This window comes from Pseudochaenichthys georgianus, chromosome 2, assembly GCF_902827115.2.
Source record: "Pseudochaenichthys georgianus chromosome 2, fPseGeo1.2, whole genome shotgun sequence".
Classification (NCBI taxonomy): Eukaryota; Metazoa; Chordata; class Actinopteri; order Perciformes; family Channichthyidae; genus Pseudochaenichthys; species Pseudochaenichthys georgianus.
Window position 1 is genome coordinate 6,819,197 of NC_047504.1, and position 23,742 is coordinate 6,842,938.

At 42.7% G+C, this 23,742-nt stretch overlaps 1 protein-coding gene across 3 annotated transcripts in view; it reads left to right on the plus strand.

The window, feature by feature from the left end:
• Window positions 1-4,509: 4,509 nt before the first annotated feature.
• pudp (pseudouridine 5'-phosphatase) overlaps window positions 4,510-23,742 on the plus strand; it is a 33,028-nt gene continuing 13,795 nt past the window's right edge. For 2 of the 3 annotated variants that reach the window (XM_034099629.1, XM_034099638.2), the window contains exons 1-4: window positions 4,510-4,603; window positions 5,269-5,487; window positions 7,420-7,649; window positions 19,674-19,860. In XM_034099629.1, the coding sequence (XP_033955520.1) occupies window positions 4,528-4,603; window positions 5,269-5,487; window positions 7,420-7,649; window positions 19,674-19,850 (702 nt within the window). In that variant the 5' untranslated portion in view covers window positions 4,510-4,527 and the 3' untranslated portion in view covers window positions 19,851-19,860. Of the gene's footprint in view, window positions 4,604-5,268; window positions 5,488-7,419; window positions 7,650-19,673; window positions 22,941-23,742 lie in introns of those variants that run through there. The other variant, XM_034099619.1, reaches the window with a different exon arrangement.

Consider the following 23,742-nt stretch of genomic DNA (forward strand, 5'->3'; position numbering starts at 1 on the left):
AAAGATGCTACTACAACAGTTCCTGAGCTGGATTCTGATACAATTTTGAGAAGCACAGGTTGGAGTTGAGGGCCAAACCTTATGGCTACGATGGTGAACATGTTGCTGGTCTTCTCATTGTTAGAATAAGTATACATACTCATATCTTGTGTACATAAGGAATGGTTGAAAGTGCAGAAGGAGATGTTTGATGGTACACCAAGGGAAATTACCTAGTGATACATGTTGGGCTTGTAGACGCATAGCATGTTACATGGAAAAGTGGACTGTGCTTGTCTGAGATTAATCATGTTGAAACCAGAGCATATTGGTTCAAGTAAGTCAGATGCCTTCACCACAACTGGCTGGTGAAGCCAGTTGATCTAACATGCCAGAGGCTGTTCACCTTGGAGACCTGCTGCGGATATGGGTACGGCCTGGCGCGAGATTTACACCTTCTCCCCCGGATTTTCAAGGGCCAGCGAGAGCTCACCGGACGCCGCCGGAACCGCGACGCGACGCAGAGTGTTCTGTTCTAGACGATCTTTAAGGACTCCAGGTTTTAACAGTTGGCCGATCAAAGGCTGTTGAGCTGATTGAAGCACTTGAAGAAACATTGACACATTCTGAGGCCTTTTTTGATGAACTGTGGATCGAAACACTCAACATGTGTACTTTCCTTTTTTCTCATTGCTTCCATCTTTGGACAGAATGCACTGTAGTTCCCGATGGCAAACATTGCGAATATAGGTACATTTAAAGATCTTAAACATGCACTTGAAGGATAGACCATAACATACTGAATAAGAGATACTTACAATTCAAATGTTTAGGTTTACTATGACGGAGAATAGATCATCATGTTTTGCTATCGATGATATCGGTGATCGAGCGTTCGAGGCCGTGGCTCCCAAGCTATGGAATGCTCTGCCCGCTCACCTACGGTCCGCAGACTCTGTTGACTCCTTTAAAACTAATTTAAAGACAGTCCCGACAGTCCCGATTTTATTCTATACTATGTTTTATTGTGTTTTGGTGCTTTTATGACTTCTTAACACGTGGCTTGTGTGGTCATTTATCATTGTATGTTTTATTGTTTTGTCAAGCACTTTGTGACTTTGTCTGTGAAAAGCATTTATGAATAAACTTCACTTACTTACTATACTCAGGAATTAATCAAAGCGCACTAAAGCGTTGGCAAATACACCAAATATAAATGTGTTTTTAACATAGCTTAAAATCGGATCAAATTAGTATTCATGATAGTCCTGTATACCTACTTACTTATGAAGATCAAAATACTCAGCTGCTTCAGATGAACTCACTCTTCTTGTAATCAACCTCCTAATTGAAAATGGAGATGCCTCCATATAAGCACCATAATTAACATTATCATTAGTGAAGGGATGCCGCTTCATAAACACTTCAGTCTCGAGTGCTCACAGCCTCCTTACAGAGTCATTTACTTCAACACAACAAAATGAGGGTGGGGGGATTTCACTCATCAGTATATATTAAATGATGACCATCATCAGAACCTCCATCGTGTTATATTTTGCACATTTATCAGTTTAATCAGGCTTAATTCAGCCAATCCAACTAATTTGAATTCCTAATTTCAGTCTGATTGGAACAAAAACAACACCTTACGTCCATCAAACATCCTCGGCAACAGCGGCTTAAAAAATATTTGGATGAAGCTTCCTTTCTTTAAAATAATAATTGATATCTGCTGCCAAATTGGTATATAACGCACTTTAACGTACTGTTTTAGAGGTGTACTAAAACAGGTTCAACGCCTCTGGAATCAGCCCATCTGTTCAGCCAGGCGAAAGAAGAGTTTTGTTAGTTTGTGGTCACGTCTTTCCCTGAGAGCTCAAGGACAGCAGAAAGTCCTCCGCCTGACTTTTTTCCCCTGGGCGAACAGTATTGATCCTCGTTGCTGAATTAGCATTTCATTCCACCTTTCCTCATTTAAAATGGTGATTGCTGATATCTCACCCAGGACAAATGGTCGGCTGGGGAATTGCAGCTGAGGGTGATACCGATGAGCCACATAGAGTTAACAAGCTTATCATCACAGTGTAAACAGGTGTGTGTGTGTGTGTGTGTGTGTGTGTGTGTGTGTGTGTGTGTGTGTGTGTGTGTGTGTGTGTGTGTGTGTGTGTGTGTGTGTGTGTGTGTGTGTGTGTGTGTGTGTGTGTGTGTGTGTGTGTGTGTGTGTGTGTGTGTGTGTGTGTGTGTGTGTGTGTGTGTGTGTGTGTGTGTGTGTGTGTGTGTGTGTGTGTGTGTGTGTGTGTGTGTGTGTGTGTGTGTGTGTGTGTGTGTGTGTGTGTGTGTGGATTGCTTTAGGGCCTGCTCCTCCTGTCGAAGTGTCACGGTTAGTAATCCGAGGATAAGCTGGAGGAGAATTACAAATGACGGTATCATCTGTGGTTGACAGTGTCATCTGTAAAGCATGATCACCGTTGGCAGGGTGTCACACTGGGAGAAGACTGTATTCATCAACTGCTGCTGTAGTCATAACTCAGAATACACTTATCGATCCCTCGCCTCCAAATCAAAGAGAATTCATTTACCAAGCAACTCTGCTGGTCAATGAGTCTATATCCATTCTAGCTAGGGAACGGTAATAACAAAAATGGATATCATTACTGTGGTGGCCACCATTATTGGTTATCTAGAATCCTGTGACCAAACAATTGGGCTAAACCGTGTGCTACCTTGTCACAGGGTCATGGTTTTAGTATGTTGTGCTTTATATTTAGTTGTAATCATCTTGGACAACCTCCGTGTTTATTACATTTGGCCAAGAAACTATATATACCTTCCCTTGTGTATCAGGTCCATTGAGTAGGTTTGTAGTACGCCAATAAAACCAAAGAAGTTTTATATACACAAATGAGATGACAGGGTGAGAATTTCTATTTTTAAGTCAGCTTCAGTGAGCACAGGAAACTTCAATGTCTCAACAATGGTGGACGTATAGCTAATTGGAAAAGTGGGTTAGAATGGGATCAATTCTAATATAAAGTGATCTGTGTATAATCCATCATATCAATGTTGACTGAATGCTAATGAAAAGCTGGAACAAAGTTTATATATGTGTAATAATTAGGCAGCAGACGTAAAGCTTTGAATACAACTCTGTGTGTAATGTAGCGGTGTCTCTGTACTCTGGTGGGAGATGTAAGAACTGACTAAGTGTGTCTCTGCCTGTAATTTTACCTCTCCACTATTTATATAGACACACACTGTTTCAGTCAGACTGCAAAGTGTCGCTCCGGGCTAGCTTCATTGCCATCTCCTGCTACTTCTCCCACACCGTCATCTTTTTGTCTTGATTTGTGGGACTCATCAGGTAATTGTACTTTTCTAGCTCCTCCAGAAAAGACACATGGTTCTTGTTCCTGCTTAGTGTTCCCAGCTCACCGTCTGTCTGAGAAATTCCCTAAACTACACAATTTGGCACACAGCACACTCGATGGGACTCAAAGTCTCCATTTCACTCTCACCGTCGTCCCCCAATTAGGCCTGAAATCCATAAGCTCATTAGATTGTCCAGGTTACGGGGTTCTCTCATTCCCCTGACGTCTCTTTCACACTAACGAGACAAACTCTGTTAACATGGAGCTTCCAATTATTCACAAAAATGTGGCAGTTCTGCTAACAATGCCGTGAGCAGCCTTTTGTCAGTAATTTGCTGCGGCCCATCTCTGACACGCTGTGCAGAATGGAAATGTAAGACACTGAAAGAAAAACATTTGTTATTCAGAGTATACAAAAGCAACATCCTCGTGTTCTGAGGAGTTGTGTGTCTTATATAAGTGAGGGCATTCAAATGTTATGTTCACTTTAATGGGCGCTATCCGGATTTTACACAAAGTCAGTTTACTTGGCATTGTTAGTGCAGTAACACAATGTTGAATATCTTCTGTGTCTGTAGGAGATATGTCAAGTCTAATAAATAAATCCTCAAGATGTCATAATGAATTAGTCAAACTACTACTGTATTGCATACTGTGTATTACAATGCAGGGACACTGAGAAAAAACTGCACAAAAATTAAAGACAACAATAATAACTTGGTGAAGTGAGTGAGTATAAAGGTAGACATGGCGTAATGATGGATTCATTATTAATCATCAGTTATGATCATGAGCTTGAAAACTCCAAGGATATTTCTGGAAATAAACTAACATATAAAAAAAACAATACAAATAATAACAAAGAATGAAGAAAAAAGAAAGTTTTAAATAGTTTAAAATTAAAGAGCAATTGGTAGAATTAATATCCCACTGACCCTTGCGCTAAGACGACCAAAAACTATCCCTGCGTTGTTGTAGCTACATTTTAGACTCAAATATTGTATTTGTTGTTAGTTTTATTCATACTAATTAAACGTAAAAAGCCTTTTATAAATCTGTAGTCGGAGCATCTACACTGATTAGCTGACTTTTTCTTTTTTTCAATCACACTTATTGGGGTTACTTTTTGTTTGACCACTCACCCTGATATTCAACACGGAACTAGGCTCCTGAGTGAAACATGTCTGACTCTGCATCAAGAAGCACTTTTAAACCCGTGAGCCATGTACTTTTCGACATGGATGGACTTTTATTAGGTGTTGAAACGCATTATGTTTGTTATGTCTTGTAGTTTTCTTTGTCTATTCATACTGGGAGATTGCACCTCTACTAAAGCGACGTTGACACCGAAACTCGTGCACAGCTATTCACTTGGCATGCCGAACTGCATAGAGAAAACTATACATTCATTATTCATTTGCACACAGTCAACATAACGTGCACTATTAAACCAAACGTTGAATTGTGTTTTGTCGCTAATAACCTAGTGGTTAATTCGGCATACATTTCCAATATGTATTTGTTCTAGAAACCTCAGAAATGCAATGTTTACTATTCCTTGTTGACGTGACGTTATGTTACCCTCATTTGAAAGTTGATTTTATACAAGCTGTTTAAAATTGACTCATCAGACATGTGCCGAATTTAAGATGATTAATATCTTTAACATGGACTACGTGGTGCTTGACTATATATGTATATTTATTTCGCAAAACAGAACAGTTTACATTGCAATAGTTTGATACCATAGCTCTGTTCAGGGCTGTTATCCCTGAAAGTATTATTTATTTTGTTTGTTTAGAAAATAAAGTGCTTTTTACTACAGGCCTTTTATAAAACACTTTTCATTACAATAAGTGGTCATTACCAGAGTTGTAGTATTGCTTAATGACATTGTTTTTGTATTGTATTCTCATTTCAGACACAGAGCGACTGTACACCGTGTCCTTCCAGGAGATCTGTGACCGCTATGGGAAGCGGTACACCTGGGAGGTGAAGTCCTCGGTGATGGGGAGGAACGCTCTGGTTGCTTCGCAGATGATCCGTGATGCTCTGGATCTCCCCATGACCGCCGAGGAACTACTCTCTGAAAGCAGACAGATCCAAGAGAGGATCTTTCCCTCCGCCAAACTCATGCCAGGTACATCTGATTTACCCGCACTGCCACACTTTAAACAAAATAATAGCAATCATTTTCTGTAAAACAGTCCAAAGTGTTCTTGAAGGTGTCTGCTATGACGCCTTGATTTTGGCATGAAAGTGAGTGACTGCACAGTGAGTGAAAGCTTTTATAATCCACTTTACTTCAGGAGGCTAATTATCATAAAGAGCATTTTTTTTTTTCTGGGAATATAAACATTAATTATCTTTTCTGAAAGAAACCAATAAAAGTGTTACATAAGGACGATGACTCAGAAGGCACAGCTACCTCTCATCTTATAATTCATCATCTCATGCGTTAACGGTGAATTGTAATGGAGAGCATTTTATTTGTGTACTATTGAACAGAGGAAGGGTTCACGATGAGTCAGTAGTTTCATCTTGAATGGATTATACACCGTAGAATAGACGTTTACTTTTACTCCCCACAGTTATTTAAATTGTTGCATTCATTACTGATGCTTTTCTATTTATCTATTATTATATTCTGGCGAGGTAAACACTGGGAAAACTCTATGTAGAGTTAAAGAGCTAAAAGTAATGGCTTTGAACACAGTTTGAAAACCTTTTTGTCAAATTCTATGCAATTTCTTTTGACAATTCCATTAAACTCATTGAGGACAAACGGCAAACCTTTAAAGTCACAAAGGCGCAGATGAGACTGTCGTTCACCCAATATCTTACTTGTTTCCTTCAGATTTAACATTGCATCTGCCATATGCTCCATTGTTGAAATGTCATATAAACATTTGTAAATGTGAAGCGTTATTTGTCACTCTAGTAATTTGTTCAGAGCAGGACTGCACTGATAGATTCCAAATAGCTATTTCTATACAAAAATGTAATTAATCGTTCAGCCCTTATTCAGATTGTCCTTACTTCGCATCCTTCTGCTTCCCCTATGCAAGGCCTTTCTGCAGAGTGATGTGCACAGAGTTTAAAGCAATACAAAGAGGAGCTATTGCATGGATGTAATGGTTTAGCCCACACCTTGCAGAGGTGTTGTGTTGGTCTAGTTTCAGTGATACATTACTGAGGACAAATTCCCCTTGTGTTGGAGTCAGCCCTTTGTAACGAATTTGCTAAAGTGTGGAGCAGCATTACTATCTGTTAAAAGATGTGTTCACAGTCTCTTTAACTAACACAAAAGCTTGGAAGGACTTTTTATTACATTTGATAGAGTGTCACCCTTGAAGCTGTAGATTAAAATCCTCCCACAGCTCTGCTCTCGGCTCACTGTTGAAACACAAAAGAAGAATGGAAACATTCACTACCTGTACAAAGAGCTCTATATGAATAGGGTTTCTATTGATAACATTAGCCTTGCATATCAGAATCTTATTCATTGTCAAGTAGGTTTACAAATACAAAAAGTTTGCTGTTGTGTAACATGGATCTACGGTGACTGGTGGAAACGAGTGCATATCACTTCCTTTAGGAGAAACTTGTGAAATTATGCAAATATATAAAAACACAAATGTTCCAAAACAAATGCAAATGAAGAAAAAATGTTGGGCTGTGTTGAACATGAACACAGTAAGAGGAATAAAGTTATATAAAAAAAAAATATATATATATAAATAATATCAATACATAAAAGTAAGTGATTATGTAACCTTAAAGTTAGCAACCACTTTTTGACATTCACCAGTGAGGTATTTACTGACATATCTTATGCTCTTAATACCAAACGTTAAGGTATTTTAAGCTTGTCTTAATCTTATTTTAGGTATCTAACCAACAACAACAAAAACTGTTGACTTTGAGAAGAGGGAACAGAATAGCTAAAATACTAGGAAGAATATGACAAGTTACTAAAAGGGAAAAAGTTGTGCAGTATATCAGAATGTCAAAGTCTTAAAAGAGGGTAAAACATACATTAAACCTGACTTTGCAACATGGGTCCCGCTAGGTGTGGAGAAGCTGGTGCTCCACCTGCTCAAGCACAACATCCCCGTCGCCGTGGCAACCAGCTCGGCAGGGGCAACCTTCCAGCTGAAGACCCTCCAACACAAGCCCTTCTTCGGTCAGTTTGACCACATCGTGCTGGGGGACGACCCCGACGTGAAGAACAGCAAACCTGCCCCCGACTCCTTCCTGGTGTGCGCCTCCAGGTTCCTCCCCCCCGCTGCTCCGGAGAACGTGAGTGCTGCACACGACACTTCCTGTGTCTTCTCTGAAATGACTCATGTTGTGCTGGCGTACAGTACAGTGTGAACGCGGAGGCCTTTTAATTAAATCTCCAGTGTTATTTTGTTTCCTGTCTGTGCTCCAAAAAAAGAACTGCCTACTGTGTGCCGCTACTTGAGAGAAAAACCTTGTACTGCTACATTTATAATGAAATCCATTATAAAAGAACATTCGGAGAGAAGAGAGGAGAGAAGGAAATGAAGCAATGGGTTGTTACAGTTTTTAAGGGGTGACTTCGTATTATTGTAAAAATACAGTTTTATCCATTTATCGTATTTTTGGGGATTTGCTAATTGGTCATTTATTTAGCTTCTGAATTGAATTGCATTAGATTTGAATGTTGTGCCATTAGCACGTAGAGGAGACCTTTGTGTGAGGATAATATCAACACATGTCCTGCATCGAGTGGCGTTTAGCGGCCGGTTTGTCAGATATTAGCTTCTCTGAAGTGTTCCATTGGCAGTATGCAGGCAGCGCAGGACGTCAGTGACAGACACACACTTAGACTGTGGCGCTTTGATCACAAGTGGAGAGCTTTCAGGGATCAGTGGCTGTTTAAGATATATTCCCAGACAGTCTGGAAGCCTTTCAGTGTGTTGAGTCAGTCTGAAAAAAGCTGCCAAATATCTCTCAGAAAGACACCGAGGAACAGTGCGAGGCCTGACCCACTTCCATGAGAACGAGATCACGTGTGACAAACGGCGGCATTATGCTAATACCAACACATCTGCTGTGATCGTTGCTCAGCGCCCGGCTTTCTAATGAGTAATTTAATGATATACTTGGCCATATGAAAACTGATTATAGAGGGAATGGGAAACCGGGACATCGTCCACCAGGTGTTATGAAACCTGCATGTTTCCTCGAATCTGAAGAGTAGAACTATAAGCTTCACTTCTAAGAAAGACCAATCAGATCAAAAGCTAGTTGAGCAGCAGCCTGGAGAGGACAAAGGTTATTCCTTGACCCCTCCATCACATGTGTGTTTGTGTCATTCCAATCAATGAACGGGGACTCGATTGCAGTTTGAAGGGCGGCCCGAGAGGCTTCTTATCATCTCAGCGTGGAAATATGCGTCTCCATGAGTACTTCATTCAGCTTTTATTGAACAAATTGTCCTCTGTAAATGCATGATATCCACCAATCCATGCGTGTTGTAAAGTAGATGGTGCGTTCTTCCTTTCGTGATTAAAGTGCTCCGAGGGATAGATGGCGACAAAACGATTTTCAAGAGACCGTGAAGTTTTATGTTGCATATTCTTTAATGTCATTTGCGCAATCATTTTCGTTGGCAACTGCTATAAGCTCTCCCGAAGGCGTACCTGCATTTCCGTGTCCGAGTTAGCTGAATTGTACATTTGCAGTCGTGCTTCGAGGTTTGCTTTCCTGCGAACGCTGAGCTTCTGATTCTGGAATATCCGCACAGTACGAAGTCAACAATGCGCTTATCAAGTAACCGGAAGTACCAGCAGTACATGGTAGGCGTTACCTGTGAGTCACAAACTCGTCTGTATGAGGTATTTGACATCACAAGACATTTGTTTTCTGATATGTGTGTGTTCAAAAGCTCTCTCCTCTTCCAATACACCTTCAGCTGCCGGTGTGAAAGAGGTTTATACGGACCATAAATCACATGTGAACTATAAAACCCTGCATTTACACATGGCTTCTGGATGTGCAACAAAGAGAAGTCATTCAAAAAGAGAGCAGTCATGGCGTACTGTATTTAGATATTTACAGCCTTGTTTTACTGGAGCATTTGAGGCATCCAATTCAGTGTACTTTCGCTACCTCCTCTGCTCTGCTCTTCGCTACAAAGCACTCTGCCTGTGGAACACCGGATTTTTTAATCTGCAGCCAGCCACCGTCAGAGCTGGCATTTTTCCTGATGAGATATGAAACTGAGGCTCAGAGGGGGAATCGACAGAGTGTTCGGTGGAATAACGAATGACTATAGGGAGGAGAGGAGGGGATGAGCGACCTCAACGCAAGGCAGAGGGAGAGAGAGAAGCAGAGCAGACAGAGCTGAGGGGGGGGGTAAACAGAGGAGTATGGTAATGGCACACATCCAATTGTCAGCTCTCCTGCCCTAATCTCAACCCTGATGCAAAAACAACAGCTTGTTTTCAGCCACTCAGAGACGGACTGAAAGGCATGTCACACAGACAGACCGGCATAGTTTCAATTCAATTGCTTTATGCTGCACCCCCTGTCATTATGATGTGTTTTCAAAGATTACAGATATGGAATATATCCAGTACATGTTGCAGTTGAGTGTCGTGCAGACATCCACTGTTTCTGCTTGATCTGCTGTATATAGCTTTTAACCAGAGCGACTTAAAATACAATCAGGATCAATACTGAACTCTCTGATTGGTAGACGCCCATGTCCCCCCCTCAGCCACAACCACCTATTAGGCTGCTATCTACAGACAGCTGGCTACCTTATTAATACCTGCTTGTACACAGTGGACAGAGTATATTCAGTCCTACTCGTAGATATTAATATGTGCAGCGTGATTGCTAAAGACAGCTAGCCTGCTGGAGTGACGACTTCTGTCAGATTTGGCAAGTGCACAAAAGCTCTAGTACTCATTATACGACTTATATACATGTTTAGATGTCTTGGTGAATAGTCCTAGCTTTTCACACTGATAGTAAGAATGACAGAACTGTACTGTTTCCTATGCTCTATGTAAATGCCCCTGGCGGTAGAGCAAATGGATAACAAAATGTGATTACATGTGATATTGAGAGGCAGAGCAGGGCAGCCGGTCCCTCGCTGAGCACTCCAGTGTCCTCACAGCTCCGTAATGTGTCCACGCTGCTGTCTGAGCCCACCGACAGGCAAAGGAACACCTCGGCTCTCTTCTCCACGCCGAGCAAAAAGACGTGTTTCACAACTCCAATGTAACACCGTTGATGAAACAGGAGATTTTTACCAGAGGTGTGCACCGCAGCCTGATTAAGATTAATGCAAGCTGAGAGTGAGCGAGTTCACACGCGCCGATAGGGAGAGAGCGAGGCAGAGATAACTAGTTCTTCCCCCGCCATTAATCATACAAAGCCTCACACCTGGGGGTGGCTCTATAATCCAGATATTCAAATCAGGTACAATTAAGACATGAACTTTTCTATTGAAATATTAAGTAGGACCATTACCGCTCTGACAAAGCTCGCCATATTCACCTCTCGCCTTTATCAAATACACACCAGCCCATCCCTTTCCAAATGCCTATCTTTAAATGAAGGTTTTTATGTGGAAGTGCTAAATGTAAGTAAATGTTAAGTGGTTCAGGTCGCTTTCAATGCCAAGTGTGCATTGATCGTTTCTACACTGCACTTCCCACAGATCGCTCACCTTCGCTGCATACGCCGAGTCTGCTCAGCCGCGATGTCTTCTAAATGCCTTCCTCCATGGTTGTGACTTTAATGGCACTTTTCTATAGCCATTAGCCGGCACGTGTAGACACTTTGATTGTTTAAAAATAAGTGAATCTTTTTCCATGGACACACGCTACGTTTCTGGTGGCACTGGTGTGTTTCTCTTTCCCAGCTACCCGGGATTAGGAGAAGGTCGGCCAAAAGATGCTTCCTCCATGTTGTTAGCCATAAAGGCGTTGATTGGAAAACCAGACGTACATTTTGAAAATATTTGAAGGCTCCTTATGTGGTGCTGGATTTGACTGGCAGGCTGTACATTGAGTATCACTGTTTTAACGCATTACAACAACATACGTTTTACACTTCATTTTACAATAATATAATGATAAGTCAACTGATGTGTCAATGTTACACCACTTTAATTACAAAGCCCACAGTTTGGTAGATGAACAGTGAGCGAAGAACTGAGCGAGCACAGGTTCCCACACTTCTCGGCTCCAGGAGCTTTGGATGTGCGGATAATGATGCTGCAACAATACGGCAACCATCATCCCAGCCCTATTTTCTATTGTCTTTCATCCCTCACAAATCAGGGGGCTTACACGGATTCCCATAATAAAGAATCATCACTGGGATGATCCAATAAGTGCACTTTGCCGACCTCAGGCGTTCATTCATCACTTTACTTTACTCCACTCTGATGCTCACACATGACCACAGTCACACAGAACAGATGCATCTGCTGCCATAGTGGAGATGGTGCAACATGTTAGGAACACCATAGTGTAGGAAAACTCTGTTCCAACAGGTCTCAGGCTGCGAGGCTCACCTCTCGACTCTTGAAACACTCAAGATGTTACGCTTTTGGAATAAACTCTGACAATATAACGAGGAGTCAGTGAATGGTTTTAAGTCCCTGCTATCTAACTGCAGCACATGACCAGAGCAACGTGCATACGGATCGCAGCCGGCCCTCCTCCTGTTTCTATTTCCCAGCTCGATACTTTATCGCCAGACTTCAAGTGTGCGTGTTAAGCCTGCTGCAGGGTCCTCCTCGGATCACATCAAAGCAAAGGGGGACATTTTCTTCTCATTTGAGCTCAATGGTGATTTTCTGATTAAGTCCTTGGGCTGTCCACAAGCTTTCCTTTGCAATCTCTTTACATTCAGACAGCGGTAAGTTATCTGCCGATGAAAATGTGCTCGGTAATAGCGGCCCCTCGTGTGAGCGCATTGTGTCAGTCGGTAAACATGTCAAGTTGGGATTCTTTCTCACAAAGAGCCTTTTGGACTGAGAGTCAGAGCCGTCGATTCCAAACAGCAAACAGATTTAAGTTCAGATAATTCCTTTCATTGATTCATTTTGAATTGAACAAAGAACTGCGCTGGCGTACCAAATAAACATTGTTGTCATAATACTTGATTTATACGGGGACAATTGGGGACTGTGACAGCTGCTCTATTTTAGAATAACATGAAATACATTCAATCATCATAAAATAAATATATTTAACGGTTAGGTAAGAATGTGCAATAAAAACGCAAAATATATTAAATAAAGATATTCATTTAAATTAAAAAAAAAAATTATTGTTACGAGTTAAAGTAAAACGTGCAATACAAAGACAAAAAGAAGTTAGCAAGAGTGTGCAAAAATATTTTTTAAATAAAAATACCGATACAAACATAAGAAATTAAAGCAAAATGTCCGATACAATTAAACAGAATACAAATATTTTAAACAGAAAAAAGTCAAATAAATTGTAAAAAATAAGCTAATTATTCTACAGTACATTTCATTCAGTCTTGAAAACGAAATGCTTCGATTATGTCATTTTTATATAGCCTTCTTATCAATGGTTTTTTAAGCTTAATAATTAACTTATATTTGACTTGAATCTCCCCCAATTTACTCAGGATATTGAAATCTCCCGGACACGTCGTTGTGGGTTCAATCTAAGTCTTTGTGAGGCCATTGGCTGCTTGATTAGTCAAGCTATTAGTGTATGAATAATATAATTAGAATGCCAAAACTGACATTTCTAGCATTTTCTTGCCACATCTATCTGACTTCTTATGTGTCAGAACTTTGCCTCGGGTAAGGAAAGGCCTCAGAAGCAACTTTGAACCATGTAGGCTGTACATGTGACCTTCGACAGAGAATGCACATTTATACTAAAGTGTGTTCATCATCAGCGCTGGCCTCTATCTGCTCCGTACATCAGAGAGGAGGAAGCGTTCCCTCGCCGCCCCGGGCTGCAGGATCATTTAGAAGATGCAGTGGGCGATCTGTCACTGTCACTTACTCACCGGCCACTGCACGCAGGACACTCAACATGCATCATGCACGTCCAACTCCCCCCGATCCCATATGTCATGTGTGTTTGACAGACACGTCAGCTTGTTATAGTTTCACATCATGCGTCAGCCATGTAATACCTGTAAGACGTATGTTATTGCCAAAGCAACCACTGAGTAAAGCACATGATCCTCAGACACACAGTGAGCAAATCAATCATAAGAGGCTTATAGTTGATGTATTCTGTGCAGGCATGTGATGTCCCTCTCTATTTAGACCCCACAACCTGTGTGGTGTGCAGCAGGAACATGAGAGAGTTCTGTCTGTGTTGTGGGTAGTTGGCGTCACTGTTGTCCGCTAGTGTTACAAGCCACACTGGAGGGCATATGGAACGTAACGGCTAGAATAAAATCAGTCGCTATACTTTTTCAATCAATACCTCCACCAAATGTTATCTGCAAGCCGTAGATCCAAAGCCATCTCCGCTGGGTGTTCTTGTGCTCGTCAGGAAGATGAAAAGATGGCTTCAAACGGTACACCTCGTCTTGAAGTGACTCCCAGTCCCCCGAAACCCTCTGAAGCCAGGAGCCAGATATGAACCTGCAAAACTGTCTGACAGGAAAACACAGCGAGCAGTGCCAATAGCCAAAAGTTAATATGAAGACAACTCACCCGACTCATGATGCTGAAATAGCCTCTTTCTTTCGTTAGCATAGTTGATATCTTTTCCAAATGACCACGTAACATTGTGGTGTTTAACTATGGGAATGCTGACAACTATGCTTGGTTTACTCTTGATCCGTGAGCTACTGCTGTAGTGCATGATTTCACAGCAGATGTATGGGACTTAAATGAAATGATGTCCCCCGACAGGGTGAGCCACACTGAACGATGTCTCTGTTCCATGGCTGTGAGCTATGCCTCCAATGAGTTATAACTCAGAGTACAACTTTTGACTTCAATTCACCTCACACAGTATCTCTGCCCTCCCTCTGCTCCTGATTTTGTAGCATCCAACCGAGCTTTAAAAACATGTAGTGCTACTAGCTTGGTAATTTTCCATTCTGTTTGCAGACTGTTCCAAGTTAGTGGAGCTGCACATCTGAAAGCTTTCTTCCCTAAGACAGTCCTAGCACTTAATAAAACCACAGCATGCGATCTCAGGCAATAAGTACTTTCAATTCGCCGAGAGGTCAGGGAGCTGATATAAGATGGTAGTTTATCCAACATGGCCTTGGAAATGAGAAAGTGCCAGTGACTGAGCCTCCGTACAGTAAGTGATGGCAAACCCGCCTTGGCATACGGGTACAGTGATGCGTAAGTGCTTTACAATTTGTCAAAAATGTCAGTGCGCTGTGATACGCAGCATCTGACTTGCTCAGGCAATGGGCAGGTGCATTCGTATATAACAAATCACCATAGCACAGGTCAAAAGGTCAGTGTTACGATGCTACATTAGCATTTTTATGAGGGCTTTCATTTTGAACGTGTTGAACATGTTGCCAGTTGAAGTGAATGTCACACTGTGTGGGATGGGTATATTGAAATATGTTGGCCAGAGACCCACAAACTTCTTCTTTATTTACAATTTTTCGATTTTGTGTCTATTAGTCTGAGTGTTATGTCTTCCTGAACATCGTTTAATATTGGCGCTCGACAGTTTGGTTCTACATTTAATCCAATCCAACTTTATTTATATAGCACTTTAAAACCTTCAGACCAAAGTGCTGTACAGTGCTCACACAACATAATATAAATACATTTAAAATACAAGATACAAACACAAAACAAACCAGAATAAATGTAATAATTAAAAAATAAAAAACAGCCATATAACCACTGAAAGCAAATAAAAGCAACACTCTACTTGTTTCCGAATGCTAAGGAGATGGGTTTTAAGACGGGATTTAGAAGCAGTCGGTGTGGGCGCCTGTCTGACGAGCGAGGGCAGGTCGTTCCACACTCTAGGGGCGGCAGCAGAGAAAGCACGGCCCCCTCTGCGCTTACACTTTGTTTCTGGCACCCTCAGGAGCAACTGATCAGCTGACCTGATACCTCTTTGATGGCGGAGAAAGCCTGCAGCAAATTCACAAAGTCAACATGCTTCACAGTGATATCCAAGAACACTCGTTTTCAATGAATGACCGAATATTCAACCACGTTTCTCTCACCACTGAAGACTACGATCAGACGGAATCGCACAGTGTCGAGGGGCCTGGCGTCAGAAATGGTTAGCAAGAGCCCTCGAACATTCTTTCAAAAACAAGACCTCTCAAAGGACATGTTGAACCTAATATTGATGAATCAACTCTGTCTGCTTTCATTTTAGTTTCATTAAGGGCTCCATTTTAGTCAAAACATGGCTCCCATTTCTCAACACCGCAGGTTACATATATTATGATATGATTAAGACAAAGTGCTAACGTATTGATGATTTGACTGAGTTGATGAGATTTCCACGGGGCTATCAATGTCTTCTTTCGTCGCCTTTTCTCTACACTTCAAACCGTACAGAGCGAATGCCCATATAGAATGTGAAATCTATTCAGGCATGATCTTTGGGAATATCAGCGCCTGTGAGCGTATCTAAAGCACGACTCCTCTCATTGTAGAGGCGTTCTTATTGTGTGCCGGAGAACAAGGCCTGGGTCTTCTCCAAATCACAGCCTTCCCACAACACACTCCTCTGAGAGCTGGCTCTGTGTGTGTTGTGTTATTGGGCCAATTGTGTTGGAGACAATGGGATGGTGTGCACACAGTTCTCTGTGCTCTGGCCTCACCCCACATCGCCTTTTGTCTCGTTGTGCAGACTCGGCGCTTCCAGAGTCGGTGGGCTCTGATGAATCTTGCATGTGTTTGGGTGTAGGCCTGAGGACAGGTAGTAAATCTTCCATGGCATCGTTTGAAGAGGGGGGGGGGGGGGCTGCGCCTGCTCACAGGTCCACCCGGAGGGAGGGGAAGTCAGGAGGTCCAACTTTGAAAGCTCCACGTGAAACTTTATTCAGTGACACTGACGTACTGGACACCTCCACGGTGACTACGTGTCCGTTCCTCCTCAATCCCTGCAAGCAAGTAGTATATTAAAGAGAGGTCGTTTTCAAAGCTCAACCGGAATTAAATTGCATTTCCTTTCGGCTGTGTGAATGGCAAGTAATGTGCTCTCAAAAACCGTTTTCAAAGGGAGTCTTTGCTTCTATTACGACGCTTTTTGCCAATGCATAATGCAGTCATGTCTCCGAACATCTTGGCAAAGAGCAAACCAAATTGCTTGATGCAGTTGGAGCATTTGGCTGTGATCTTGTTTTTTTGCAACAATAGTATTTTTGCCATTTCTTGCTGTTTAAGTCAGCCACTGAGCGCTGTAGGCTCTGAATTGACGTTAGCAGGGTCTATGTCGGCATGGAAAGATCTCTGTCCTCCCCCTTAGAGGTTGGCAAAGAGAGTTCTACCGTGTTACATCTGTTGGAGGCTTTGTTGCTCTGCGTCTGGACGGAACAAGCAGCACACCTCTGCTTTGTGTCAGTCCCTGTGGGGAGAGGGATCTGGGCCACAGTGCTCGGATAGTGATGCTGCTGTGCTTCCTCCACCACTTCAGGTAGAAATGTGTACACTTACCTGCACTTACTACAACTGGAAACCTTGATCCCATTTAAAGTCATTTCTATGAAATTCCGATGCGATACAACAAACAGTTAGCCACATTGTAGATTGTAACATATATGCCAATTAGGGTAATTAGAGAGGTAATTAAAGTTAATGGTAGTTAACATTGCAATATTTAGAGATATATATAATGAAAGCGGTTCCTAATAAGAGACTAAATGAGAGTACAAAGCGCCATGAAGCGGAACATTAGCCACCCTTTATCTCACCCACGTCGATGTGAAGTCATGTGACGGTGATGTATGTCAGCGATTCTTTTCTGGACATTTTCTGAAACGTTTGCTCCAGATCTTATTTTCTGGAACATACCACGATCTGATGGACACATCCCACTGCTTTTCACACACATTCTTTGAATCCTCTCCTGACTCACCTCTGGTGGTGGAGTAGCACGCCCACTTCCTTCCCGTCGCTTCAATATGAGAAAGAAAGAAGCAACACAGATAATGAGATGCGTATCTGCTGTCACAGGTACTGTACTGCTTTTGTTCCGAGCTCATGAGGCGATTCTTTCAAGGGTTGCCGGCAGAGATCGTGACGGGTTTAGCATATGCAACATCACGTCAATACCAGGAGGATGACGGTGAACACAACCTCCGATTCAGGTAGCAGCTGCTTCTGGGAATCAACAACAAATATGCATCGAGTGGAGTAAACTCTGGGAAAAAAGTACTTGATGCACTTGACCCTGTTTCAAAACCCCATCTGGGCTGCACCAGCTCCGGCGGGTAACAGGTTGTTGACTTCCTGCAGCGGTATAAGTGGCTACTTCAGAACGCTTATTGGCGTAGTTACTCTTGGGAGGATTAATTGCGTGCAGAGCATAAACAGGTCCTTCATGTGTTTGAAAAGAGGCGATGGCGGTGGTACTGACGTCGAGGGCTCCAGCTGAAATCACAGACATGGATGCATTTACACGTCTTCTCTGAGGCATTCATTCTCGTCCTCTCAGGTATGCTAATGGCACATACAGACGTTAAGGGTACTGTGGATAGTTTCTGTGTATCTCAGTCTGCATCGAGGCTGGTCCATTCTGCTTTAAAGATCATTTCCCCAATTTTGAAACTGGTGAACCATTCGTCTGTTTTCATCTATTTTGATGCACGGATTGGAAGCAGATTAAAGGGTCGCTTCACTAGCACGTTGGGTAATAATTACCCGTTTTAATTGCTCCCAATCAAGGGAATTAGCAAAATCCCTCCGTTGTGCACCCGGTGTTTCCGCCATCATTGTTCCACATCCTCCGGTTTCAGGATTAGTGACATCATAGAAGTCAATTGGGGTTTAAAGGGTCTCGCAGAGGCCTCTTTGTTCTACCTGAGTATTAGAGTTGAGACGAACAAAGGTTCTCGTGGTTTTTCTGAGGCTTGGCTTCTTGCAGAGCTTTAGTCGCTCTGTACGACTGTTTCCTTTATTCACACAAGTGCGGTTTCCAACCACAAAGTCAAGGCTGGCTTTGAGCCGAAGAATGAATTCACAGACGTTGATGAAAGAGGGAACAAAGAAGCACTTCAACTACGGGTTAAAGAGCAATTTGCAGAATGCATTAATGGTTATATGAAATAAAGGCTCAATATTTAGGCACTCAGATTTCGTATTGGCACCTCGAGACAAAAATAATGCTTGCTTTATCGACAGCCTTTGCGTTATTTAGCCTGTGGCACATGGCATGAATCCTGCAGCACCAGGAAGTATGGTACAGTTAGTCATGGATTTGTGAGCCTAGTTATGGGTTTATTTTAGACGCTATGGAAATCAAATTCTGGTATACACATTGTAACAATCAGCTCATATTTTAAGCCTAGTTACCATTGAAAAAAGGTCGGGAGCTGCTGTGGTCATTTAGCCAGGACAAGAGAGTGGCTGACAATTAAATGTGTCCTCTAAATAATAAAGTCCCCCCCCCCCAAACTAAACCCTAGACAGAGTCAGTCTGGCATCACAAAGACACTTTGATTAGCCCAAACCCGTTCACCACCGCCAACACAAGTACAAACACAAATGATATCTGAAGTCATTCTTAAACTTAAAATGCAGTCTAAGGCTGAATAATCCAAACGAAAGCAAAAATAATAAGTCCAAAGTCACTTCACCAAAAAAAAGGGAATCCAGTTCAAACGAGAACTCCAAAAAGAAGGGACTCACCGGAAAGGGAAATAATATTCCTTTTCGCTCTTTGGTGTCAATGTTCCTAAGATCCGCCACACAGTATCCCCACCCTCCTCCTTTCAACCTCCTGGCAAACCTTAAACAAACAATCCCCTCTTCCCTTCTTCGTTACCCAGGGTAACACTGCCCGTTAGCTTTTCCCTCAGTCTGCAGCTGCCATGCCTGAGCGTTATTAGAACATCAAGCCGGATGATATGGCGTGCGTCTTCTTGATATGCAATGTGTCAGATCCTCAGTGCAATGGCTGAAAACATAAACACAGCAGAGGAAATTGCAGGAAGCGTTTATTGTATCTGAAATGGATATTGCACCTGTCAGAGGTAAACAGTCCTGTGAGGAATATCAAGTTAATCACGTTGGAAATGAAAAAGGTTTCCATTTCTCCGTGTGTTTGTGGTGTCAGCGCTCAGGGTGTCCTCCACCTAATGGGCTTATAGGATGATATCATTCTGTCTCCTCAGTGCCTGGTGTTCGAGGACGCTCCCACCGGCGTGAAGGCGGCGCTGGCGGCGGGCATGCAGGTGGTGATGATCCCCGACGACAACATGGACCCCAGTCTTACCCAGGAGGCCACGCTGCGACTCAGCAGCATGGAGGAGTTCCAGCCGCAGCTCTTCGGCCTGCCGGCGTACGAATAAGTCGCAAAGAGTCAGTGAGAGAACCATGAAAACCTTACCATCATTTATGATCTTTAACAAAAGCCCGTGGTCTCTACTCATGCTAATCACTAGCTTGTATTTAATGCAGTGTGAATACTGTCTGTGCAACTCTGCCCTTTTCATACAGTGTGTGCAAGCGTCACTTTTGAAATGCCAAACACGTCTCACTCTTTCCTCCGTGGAGACCGAATGCACTTCAACATAAAGCACCTTTAAATCTTGAGTCGCTACACACGACTTCACGATGAAGCTTTCAGACAGCCTTCCGGCGATCTCCGCCTGCACATGTTTACCGGGATCTGTGCGTCTTTCCATCGAGGGCATATTGAAGTGCGTGTACTCCAAAGTCTTCCCGCGTGTACTTTTCTTTGAAATTGAAATCCGCTTTGTGAGGAGCTTGGCGTCTTCCCTCTCATTTGTGCCTGCTCTGACCCATTTCCAGATAATGCTTTTCAGCTGGGGGCCAAAATCGCTTTGCACCCGGCCTTTTTGTCATTCTTAAATCGGCTATCTTGAGGCTTTTCGTTGGCTCTGCGACTGTGTGAAATGCCCCCACAGCTCTCCGTACATACAGGTTAAGAAATCCATAAAGCTGCACCCTCGCGCCCTTTATCCTTTACCTTTCCCTTTTATCCTCCCAGCAGCTGTCCATGACTGAGGAGGGGTGAAGAGATAGCTTTCCTCTTTCCGTCTGTGCTCACCACTGATAGACAGAGGGGCTTTGGGACACATTCGTCTTCAGCGTTTTCTACCCGGATTTGTATCAGACAAGCAGCTCCTCTAGAGGCAAAGTGGAAAACACTGGACGTCAGAGAAAGACATTGTATGGATGGCCTCATTTTAAACATTTCTTCCGTCTTCAGGGGAAATAGTATGGATGCTCATCTGATAATGCAGAGCCCCCTCCGTACCCCCCCTTCTATCTTGTCTCAGAGGAGTGCTCTCTACAGATACTGGCTGTCATATCTCGGAGGAAGCGGTTTGTATTTTTCCTCCAGGGATTTAGAAAGAAAAGTCATCACCTTCCTGACGGGAATAAGGGATTAAATAAGCAGTCAGGAAATCCTCTGTGATTTCTCTATTTTAATTCGTTTGTCTGTGACAATCTAAAGTGTGCATCTAAATACTCTACAGAGCATTCTCTCGTGTTTATAGCCTTAATAAAAGCCGTCTTTCCTTTTTAAAAGCCAAAACAAATAACCTCCATGTGCTTGGTGGCAGAGCTTGAGATATATTCTTGACACAAAGCGAAGGCATATCTCAAGTCTGCATATCTCCAAAGCACAGGCGATGGCTGAATTGCCAAGAAGGCTGGCGCACAGAAGATGGGATGAGGGTAGTTACTGGGTGTGTCTGCATTCCACTACCAGAGTGTGCGACCTCCACTTGAACCAAAAGGGTTTTATAGAGATGAAGATACAGCCACCGCTGACCATGAGACGCACGTTGTCTGCTGTGAGACAGGAAGCAGACTCTCCGTGCTTCCTCAGAGATGCAAATAGCCCTCATGTTTTATTCAGCTCGGAGCAATGAGAGAATGCTTTTGATTACAGGAGCAGGTGATGGAGAGGACGGTGCTGGGGAGCGAGTCTGATGCACACTTAAGGCCAGACAATATCAGATCGGCATGTTTGGTTGAAATGAGGAATTAAACAGGAACTCCTTTGTTTGAAACAATGGAATTATTATCATGTATCAAGAGTTTTGTTTCTATGTAGGCGGCTTTGGGAGTGGGTCTGGAACATAAATCAGCGTCTAGTACTGTATGCCGATGCTGGTTTACCCGATGCATTTGAGTGAAAGACAGCCAATCACAAGGCCCCAACAGTTTTCAGAATATTTAACTTTCTCACACCAAAGTGCTGTGGACACATTTAGACATCCTTGATGCTTTCCTTGTCCCTTCTCCCCGTTGTACACAAAGGATTGGCAAAGAAATTCATGGTCCCTAGATGATGTTCCCTGATCAGTTCTCTTAATACATTATTGCAGTACATGTGCGTTGCTTTGGATAAAAGCGTAATTTAAATGATCCGACTAGCCACCATACGGAGAAACATCCTTTTGAAATCTCACTCTTTCTTTGATTATTTAGTGTGCATTTCATTTGAGCCTCCACTGCTGGTTTGTTGAATCATTTATTGTGGGAATTGATTCCCTGACTTAAATTGTAATCACGTCTATATGTATTCCACCTGTACGCCGTGGTAAACTAGCGGGGAATAGTCTTTCTGATTTTGGTATGCCCCGGCAGACGTTCTGCCTCAGACGACATCACACTGCGCCCTCAAAGACTCTCTTCTGTGTGAGAGTCAATAGTGATCTAATGCAGAAAGACATGTAAAGTAAAAGGAGCCCATGAATACTTTACGGCGACTTTCCTGCGAAGGAGAACAGTGACAAATGAGCTAACGGAGCATCAGCATCTCATTTCCACGGTCTGCACACTCTCTCCGAATCTTTTTATCTCCCACTGTTAATCTTCTCCTCTTTTGAGGCGTACACGGTGTGGCTTAGAGCCTCCATTGAAGCCAGGAGAATATGTGTGAACAAGTTTTGCACAAAACGCCTCTTCCATCGACGTGCATCAGCGCCATGAGGACGACCGGTACGCCACTTTACAGAGGCGCCTCTGTTCCAGCCGCAATAATGGGAAATGGATACAAATATACAGTTTGGAGAATACAGACATTTAAAGGAAGGCAAATTATGCAGTAAAGGGTTGCCTGGGTTCGATAAAGTGCCTCGGGCTTCACGTCAGGAGAGCTGGTCGCCCTTGATTTTCTGAATAATGTATGCGGCGTCAGTGTGAGGTGCTGAGAGCAACATTTCCATCTTCCAACACAACAAAATACACAACATGCCTCAGAGAACCTCGGCCCACAGCACTCGTGTATCTCTCACTCTGTATCTGCCCTTTTCTCTGTTTCATTATTGTTCATATGCCATAAAGTCACACGTTACGGAATCCCTGAAAGCCAAACAAAAGCAAATGGTGATTCAAATTGAATTCAAATTGTTTAGTTGATTTTGTGATTTAAGAACATATTAAAACTTTTATACAAATTATTATGTTTTTTTTTTTTTGTTACCATCTGAGAAAATGAAAGGTAATGTACAGAAACGTATTCCTTCCTTTACAGTTGGATGGGGCAGGGGTGCGCCCTTGTGGCTGAAATTCGTATTTCGGCAACAAGCCAAAATTCCCTTTGAACTGCCATACGAAAATAATTGAATGGTCAATTTCCCATTGCTTAATGACTTAACAACAGGTGAAAATAACATCAAATAACATTTGTATGGTTGCCTTTAGAGCTTCCATACAGGTTTAGCTGCTCACAATGATAGTAAAGACTCTTTTGTGTTGCCCCCCCCAATGACTAAACTAAATAAAAAAAACATTGGCTAAACGTTGCCCCAGTTTGTGGCTCTCTCATAGACTTTGTTGACATGGACATAAATAAGCTGTTTATCCCCGGTAGGAGCATGTTCAGGATGTGCTGTTCCAATGAGCACAGAGAAACTGGGTTAGTCGTATTCCCCCAGTTAACTAAATGAGACGAGGGCTTTTTAAATGTTGTTCTTGAGGTCGAAGCCCACGGCACTATGCTGCCTGATAATGATCATTATTACCACAATATGATCAGAATCACACACGACTCGTAACCGGTAAGAAGTGGGCAAGGTTCTCCTAACGTGGGGAGAAACCCCCCGGCATGGGCAGGAGGACACGCATCAAAAAGAACGAGGTTTGTCAGTACGCTAACATTCCCCCCAGCATGCTAATGGCTTAAAAACGCCCTCGTATTTGCAGCACGATTAATACCAAATCATTTGACTCGTGACTAATTATCCTCCAGCAGGAGACCCT